Source organism: Dendrobates tinctorius, unplaced genomic scaffold (genome assembly GCF_039654945.1).
Source record: "Dendrobates tinctorius isolate UK_male_01 unplaced genomic scaffold, ASM3965494v1 ptg000396l, whole genome shotgun sequence".
Classification (NCBI taxonomy): Eukaryota; Metazoa; Chordata; class Amphibia; order Anura; family Dendrobatidae; genus Dendrobates; species Dendrobates tinctorius.
In genome coordinates, this window is record NW_027362062.1 from 2,262,238 (window position 1) to 2,270,244 (window position 8,007).

An 8,007-nucleotide genomic window follows, 5' to 3' on the forward strand; every position below is an offset into this window, starting at 1 on the left:
TGATCCCAATATTCAGCAAAGCGTCCATATAGTGGTAAAGTTTTTGATTCTTGTATATATTCATATGCCATATATTTTCCCCTTAACACCCCACGGCTTCATATCTTGCGGCTGTTCAATAGCCACAACACACATGCAGGGGTTGCCTAATGGCTGCGAGACATGCAGCCGCAGGGTCTCGAACATATTATTCGAGCATGCTGAAGACACTCGGTTAGCACCCGAGCATGCTAAGATAACACCTTATCCCAACACGTTCGCTCATCACCATTCCCTGCTTATGTCCACGTAAAGTCTTAATGCACGGCTGCCCCTCTTCCCTATCCAGCCACAGCTGTAATTTGTAAAATACTTACCGGCCTCCACCTTCTGCTGTTCCTGGCACAGCTCCGGTCCTGCTCCGCCATTTTAAAATTGCAGCTCCTGTCTGTCTGCTACTAACGGTCACAAATTCTCAATGTAAGTCTATAAGAACCTCGTTGAGTCGAGACATCTGGAGCGATCCATCGGGCCGCTACTAGCAGGAAATGACCGGAGCAGCACAGAGGACAGAAGAAGACGGCAGCTGATAACTATATTGCTAAAAACAATTGCCGGAATGGTGCTCTAAAGGAGACTTGTAAACACCAAAAATATGTAAATTTTGTTTTTGATTCATTTTTTTCTTATATAACTGGTGTAAATATCGCTGTTCTTCTGAATTCAGCGTTGCTTTTCTTTTTCTCCCGTACCCCTCCTTTCCTGAGATATGGCATTTACCCAAGTAATAAAATAATCTAGATATTACTGGCAAGTGACAGATCCTCTTTAAAGGGGCTGTTAAGAGCTAGGACAACCCCTTCTTAAACTAAAATGTTCTCCCCCAATAAAATAATAGAGACCGCGGCTGGAACAGAACCGGTACAGGAGGTGAGTATAGGCTTTATTATTTTATTGTTACCAAACATTTAGTTTAAGAAGGGATTGTCCTAGTAGTGGACAACCCCTTTAAGGAAACTGGGGCAAGTGAAAAGCACTGTTCCTCAACAGCGCCACCACAGGTGAAACAAAAGTAGTGCACAGAGGCTAGACCACACATCTCTTCACGCTCTTATGTCACATTTCTTGGTCAGAGGTGAATAGAAGGGGCAAATTTCTCAACCGAAGCTGCAGAAAAAAAACATTCCTGCCGATTGGACCAAAGATCATTTTTCTAATCGGTGAAGCCGCCCTCTGATAACAGGGCCCAGCGACCTGGAATAACTCATGAATTCTCCTTTATGGAGGCATGCTAGTGTATGGCAGGGGAAATGTAAAACGAAGTAGATCTGCAAGAATAAAGGAGAAAAAAAACAAATATTTCTAATTTTTCCCTTTTTTTTTTCCTTGCAGTTGAATTACTCTGTAATTTATGACACTTGTTACTCTTCATCTTGCAGGAAGGGGAGCAGTTTGTTAAGAAGATTGGAGGTGTCTTTGCCTTTAAGGTGAAGGATGAACCTAATGGAAAAGAAGCAACTTGGGTGGTTGATGTGAAGAATGGCAAAGGCTCTGTGTCCTACAACTCAGGTAAGGACCCGCACAGTATGGATCTAGAACATATAAACATGTAACAAAAAAAAGTCCCATTCCATCAGCTGCTGCATTACAGAAATATTCGCCCCGCGTCGCATAACTGTACACAAGATACCTATGGGTTACTTCACACTAAGCGATCTCGCTGTGTGTGTCATGTATCAGTGACCGGCCCCACGCCGGGTATCGCTGATCGTGCAGGAACGTCCTGGGCCATTTTTTGATCGTTGTTCTCCCGCTGGCCAGCACGCATCGCTGCGTGTGGCAGCGGGAGACCAACAATCAGCGAGCTCCCAGCGCTGTAAGCAGACGCTGGGAGCTGGTATCCAGGGTAAATAGCGGGTAACTAAGCACGCACGTTGCTTAGTTACCGCTGTGTACCCTGGATACCAGCGTGCTCGCACTGGGAGCTTTTATCCAAGGTAAACAGCGGGTAACTAAGCGCCGCACACGCTTAGTTACCCGCTGTTTACCCTGGATACCAGCTCCCAGCATGAGCACGCTGGTATCCAGGGTACACAGCGGTAACTAAACGTCACGCACGCTTAGTTACCCGCCTGTATACCAGCGTCCTTGCTGGTCCTGATCGCTGGTGAGTCTGCCTATTTGACAGCTCGCCAGCGATCCTGACCAGGTCGTATCGTTGTCAGGATCGCTGGTGCGTCGTTTAGTGTAACGGGACCTTATCTGCCTATAGTATAAAACCATAGGGTCGGTCCATGTGCAGAACTTTGTGTGCATGGGCCCCCGAGTGACTGAAAAGGTCTCTGCAAAGTCACCTGTAAATATCAGATTCATAAAATCAACATTTTTAAAAATGACCCTTTTTTTCAGATCTGAGTATTTTAAATTTTTATTTAATTTGTTTTTGTTTCAATGATTTGTGTTGCAGATAAGAAAGCCGACTGTACGATCACAATGGCCGACTCTGATCTGCTAGATCTGATGACCGGCAAGATCAATCCACAGTCAGTAAGTACGGTAGAATGACTGCAAATTTAGAAATCTGAGCCCCTTTTCGAAAATGGAGTAATCTGCTCTCTTGTATTGCGGGTCGGTGCAGAATTTTATGTTTCCTGCCACAGAATGCAGGCTACCGTTTATTACCGCGCGCTCTACGTGTGGCGCTGTACACCTCGTATCCGTTCATATATTGACTAGTCGGACAAGAAATAAAGGGGAAATTTATCATGAGAGGAATTTCTGAAATCCATTTTACTTCTGACCATGTTGGATAAGTGTAGCGCCATGTTTGAAATATTTGGCTCCTCTTTGATCTAGGAAGAACTGTTACATACACTTTTTTTTATGCCACATCCTACGGGAATAATTTTGACATTTTGTATCAAACATTTTTAAAACTTTTTCATAAATGTATTTATTTTACTCACATATAGCGCTAGCGCCATTAATTCCACAGCGCTTTACAGACATTGTCAGCACTGTCCCCATTGGGGCTCATGTTCTAAATTCCCTACCAGTATGTACTTGGGATATGGGAGGAAACCCACACAAATACGGGGAGAACATACAAACTTTTTATAGATGTTGTCCTTGGTTGGATTTGAACCCAAGACCCCAGCGCTGCATAGCAAGTGTTAACCACTGAGCCACCGTACAGTGTTAACCACTGAGCCACTATATGATTAATATGGGTAAATCTATGAATATACTGGGTTCCTGCCTCTTCTGTCAAGCTTAAAAAAAAATAAAATAATAATGGCTTTTACAATTATTTAAAAATGACATTTTAAATAAATGTATTTTGGGATTTCACCCTTCGCTTAGCTGTTAACGGGGGAGACACTTTGCAGAAGAAAGAGCGAACTAAGGCTGCATTTACACTACACTGCCCGATTATCGGGAAACGATCGCTACTAGAAACTCATCCTGACAAACAAGCTGTCAATCGTCTGACAAGAGTAAAAACGCTTGTCAGGTGAAATGATTTTTCTGATTGCTTATTCTTGGCAGCACATTGCTTTGCTTACTGATCATCCCGTGCGCATCGGAAATGGGGTTGGCCTGTGTAAAAAGGCTATCAAATGACTGCCAGCAAATATCTAGACGACTGATTAAGCCGCAGGTGGTGTAACGTAAGCCTACCGTTACAGTGGACCCCGGCCGGGTACGACTCGTCTGTAGGTGGCACAGATGAGGCTTGGAGAGAAGAGCCGGGGAATGATGCACCATTAGAAGTTGTGAAAAATCCAGCTTGTCGTGAGATAGCAACATTTTGCAAAGGATTTTTGGGCTTGAGGTGCAGAAGCTAGGCAACACAATATGGATATGATGCAGCCATCTCAGGTGCCATTTTTCAGCAGGTGTTCTCTCTTTTTTTTTCTTTAAACTCCACTCTTGGTGACACATCTTGCAATTTGCATTGATCTCTACTAATTTAGTTTGTGTCTCTCAGGCTTTCTTCCAGGGCAAGCTGAAAATCACTGGAAATATGGGCCTGGCCATGAAGTTGCAGAGTCTGCAAGCGGGCCGGTGAAGGCCAAGCTGTGAAGAGATCGTGCGTCCGAACAACGGTGGATCTTAACCGTGCAGCAGATGACAACCCTCCGATGCCCAAATACCATCTGCTGACTCTTAAAGGACCATCCACAACTGCTGTTTTTTTCCTAAACAAGAATAAAAGAATAATATCCCCTTTAATTCCTATGCAGGCATTGTACGGCGTGTATATATTTGCATGAATGTGACCACGGTGAAATGGTGGGACATGTCCAGGACTTTGCTTCTAACAACGTGACATGATCTGATGTCTTTTCAACACTAATGGATTGAAATAACTTCTGGCGCAGACTTATTTTGCAGCCGTAATTGAACTAATCCCTGTGATCTTAGGACCTCAGCCGAGTCTCTGCCGCCCGGTATCTATAGAAAATTCTCTAACTTGTTAATAGTCATAATAACCTTTAATAAAAAAGACCACTAATTTCACAATTTTTGGCTTTTGCTTTCTGCTTAAATAAATTTGATGTTCAAAGGCGTCCAATCACAGTACGGGTCGCCTCCTGAGCCTGTCATCTATGACATCATTGAGCTGACTTCTTCAGGACAGCCATATTTTCAAAGACAACTTGGATAAGACCCTAACAAAACCAAGGCGTGGCTTAGATTGATGGCACTTATATAGCTAATGTGAATACATTAGAAAAAAGGAATCGTATCACAAAGTGCTTATAGTGCAAATAGATATACTTGCTGCAAATAAATTAAATATAGGTAAAAAAAAACTCTTATAATAAGTGTAGTTAGCAGCACAATATCACTAAAGATGAGCACATATATTGGAAATAAAAACCTAAAAGAATCCAAGTTAAAAAAAGGGGTGTCTCAATGTGCTAGCAGTGCATAAAGTGCAAAAAATATATACCTGCTGTAGTTAGACTGAGTATAGGTAAAATACCTTATAATGTTGTCTCATAGTGAGAGTGATTAGCATGTCACATGAATTTTAGCAGCACATTATAACTGAAGATAAACACACATAGTTGGGGTAGTTTCCTAATGTAAATAGGATTAGTGTACACAACCTGAGGATGCAGCGATGGTCCCCGACGCGCGTTTCGCGTTAACTTTTTCCTGGAGGGTTCCATAATAAACAATATGGATAGTATGTGCAAATAATGTACAAAGTCCTGATTTTTGCATGCAGTAATGAATGTTCTCCTGCAGATGGCGCTGTTAGAGCTGCAGTAACTTCGCAGATAATCTATGTTCCTTGGTTGAGATCTGTTCTTGTTTTTGGTCCAAAATGTGGCAATGTGAAGGTGTGATATTAATGTTTGATAGGTGTGGGGGGCCTTGCTTGTGGTTGCACGAGCACATCTTTCTTTATTAATGTCTATGGAAATTCTTGAAATTATCAATCAGGCTTTTATTTGGTATTTGCAGAACATAAACATGAATTCTCAGACCATCCAATAATGCATGCCTATAGGTAATAGTAAGACGTTTGTCTGGCAAACCCTTATCTTGTCAAAATATATGTTCGTCTATGTGCACATTACGTTTTAGGCAGCTGTTTGCAGCTTCTGTCTGAAGAACAGCATTGTGACAATACCCGGGACAGTTCCCTTTACTATAATGAGGCAAACAAAGTCACTTTGTGCTCCCGTTCCAGCAGTGCCCGTGTGCCACACTTTTGAACTCGCCAAAAAAAAGATGGACAATGCTGGAATAGAGGCCAGACGTAGGACAAACTGAATGTCCCCCTTATTTATAGTCAACGGTTTCATCATGGGTTATATCGCAATGGTGTTTTTTCAGGTCTATAGACAGATGCCCCACAACGAAGCCATAAGTGTGGCAGAAACGTAATGTGCACACAGGCCTATGTGTTTGGCATAAGGATGCGTTTTCTCATAGTCATATCTGTAGTAAAAAGACATGGACCGCACCAAAAATGTATACATTGATCTATTGCAGCTAAGCAAAAATTGGCAAAACTAAACTTGAGGTTCTTGGTTTAACTTTCTGATCAGACTGTATGCAGCCCACTACCACATCACATCGACTTGGCGATGGGTGACCATAAGGCTATGTGCACACGGTGCGGATTCTGCTGCGGATCCGCAGCGGATTTGGCCCTGCGGATCCACTGCAGGTGATGTACAGTACCATTCTAGCCTATGGAAAATTGAAACCGCTGTGCAGGCGGTGCGGAATTTTCCGTGCGGTTTTTGCTGCGGTTTCAAATCCGCAGAAAGAATTCACATGTCATTCTTTTCTGCGGATTCCGCTGCGGTTTGCCATCTCCTCCATTGTGGAGGTGATAAACCGCAGGGCAAAACCGCAGGCTAATCCGTAGGTAAACCGCAGGTCTTTTGACTTGCGGATTTACCTGTGGATTTTGCAAAATCAGCGCAGAAAAATCTGTGGGTGATTCCGCACTGTGTGCACACAGCCTAAGGGTGCGGTGCCATGTGCCAACCACTGTTGAGTGTAGTTTACTGAAGCAGGGATCACAATTAACTTTTGGATATTGCTAATTATAGATGCACTGCAGAAACTGTATAACCTGAGGGTGCAACAAACACTTATATTGTTAATGCAACTCCCTTTTCTTCATTGATTACTAGAAACTGCTTCTGCACTGTGTTACAAATAGAAACTTACAAATTAAAAAAGTAATATCCATCTTTACAAAGTGCTAGGATTAGCAATCACTTTTTTGCTAGATGGGGGTCCGGTCTTCTTATCCTGAAAATGATCGGTGCTGCAGGGCTACTTTAGTATTGCATCTCCTAGGTTTTTCTGCGAGAGCAGCGCTCCTGTCACCCCACTGTGCAGGGAATTGCTTCCAGCCCCTATTCTGACTCTTCCTGCTGGCTGCAAATCCCAAGTGTTCTAACTATCAGCTTCTTAGATTATTGTATAAGTTGTACTTACACCACCAGGCGCCCTCAGGTAGTTTTAACTCCACTGGCAATGCAACTGTAGAAAGACCAGGAGAAACGATGCTGTAGGCTAAACTGAAGAAGGGAGGAGCAACCTAATAGAGCTCAACTACAGAAGGGACATAGGGACAATTTTCAAACTGTATAATTCTACCTAGCAACAACAAGGAATTTTGCTGATTGGAGGAAAAACTAAACACAGAGAAATATACATTACAGGTTGTTCCCATTCGTTGGACACAACACTCCCCGTCTGAAATAGTCAGATTTCATAAGTCATTTTGAGAGATAAGGAGACGACCCTGTCCCTCAACGTCGTGAAACCTGCAATGAGAGGAGAGAAGAAAAACAATGCAACATAATGCAGAAATCAAGTCCATACTTGTAGTAAAACATAGAGCTTGAATAAAAAATTAAAAATGAGTCTAATAGAAAACCCATCTTTGGATTGGGGAAGCCACAACATGCCAACTTTTCCACCAACCCAACAGTAGAAGTTCCAGTCCATAAGGGGAAGTAAAAGTTCAGTTGGATGCTGATAATCCTGAGTCCTAGAATGGCAGTAAAATGCGAAGGTATGCTCCCCGCCCTAGCAGATTCCAGCAACAAGTCAAGTTCATGTGACTTCTGCTGGAAGGAGCCAGCAGACGATGAACCTGAAATTCATGTCAGCAGGCACGATGACTGACCAGCTGGAAGGATGTCCAGGGTGATGAGATCTCAGCTTCCATACTGGCACCTTGGACAAACTCGTAAGGCAGTTTGGCTCGAGATCCTTCCTAGACTCTGGTTCTCTTGGCCCAAGTTCAGTAACGAGTTCATCACAGGGTGATGCTAGGGAAGTGAACGTGTCTTGTTCGACATCCGGCAGTGTGCTGAAGCTGCGTTGCTTGGGGAGAACGCTAGCACTATTGGTAAAAGATAAGCTGTTGAGAGAGGGGCTCTCACTCTGAGCACTGAAGTCTAACACGGCTTCGGCTTGACCAGGCTTGTGATGGAGATAGGTGTCAAAGGCTGGGACCTTAGCAGTTGCTTGCTGTGA

The 8,007-nt window shown here is 43.3% G+C and overlaps 1 protein-coding gene across 1 annotated transcript in view; it reads left to right on the top strand.

Moving 5' to 3' along the window:
* LOC141076323 (sterol carrier protein 2-like) overlaps window positions 1–4,506 on the top strand; it is a 61,371-nt gene extending 56,865 nt beyond the window's left edge. Inside the window, exons 15-17 of the mRNA XM_073563746.1 lie at window positions 1,419–1,548; window positions 2,447–2,526; window positions 3,971–4,506. Of these exons, the coding sequence (XP_073419847.1) occupies window positions 1,419–1,548; window positions 2,447–2,526; window positions 3,971–4,051 (291 nt within the window). The 3' untranslated portion in view covers window positions 4,052–4,506. The remainder of the gene's footprint in view (window positions 1–1,418; window positions 1,549–2,446; window positions 2,527–3,970) is intronic.
* The last annotated feature ends 3,501 nt before the right edge of the window (window positions 4,507–8,007 follow it).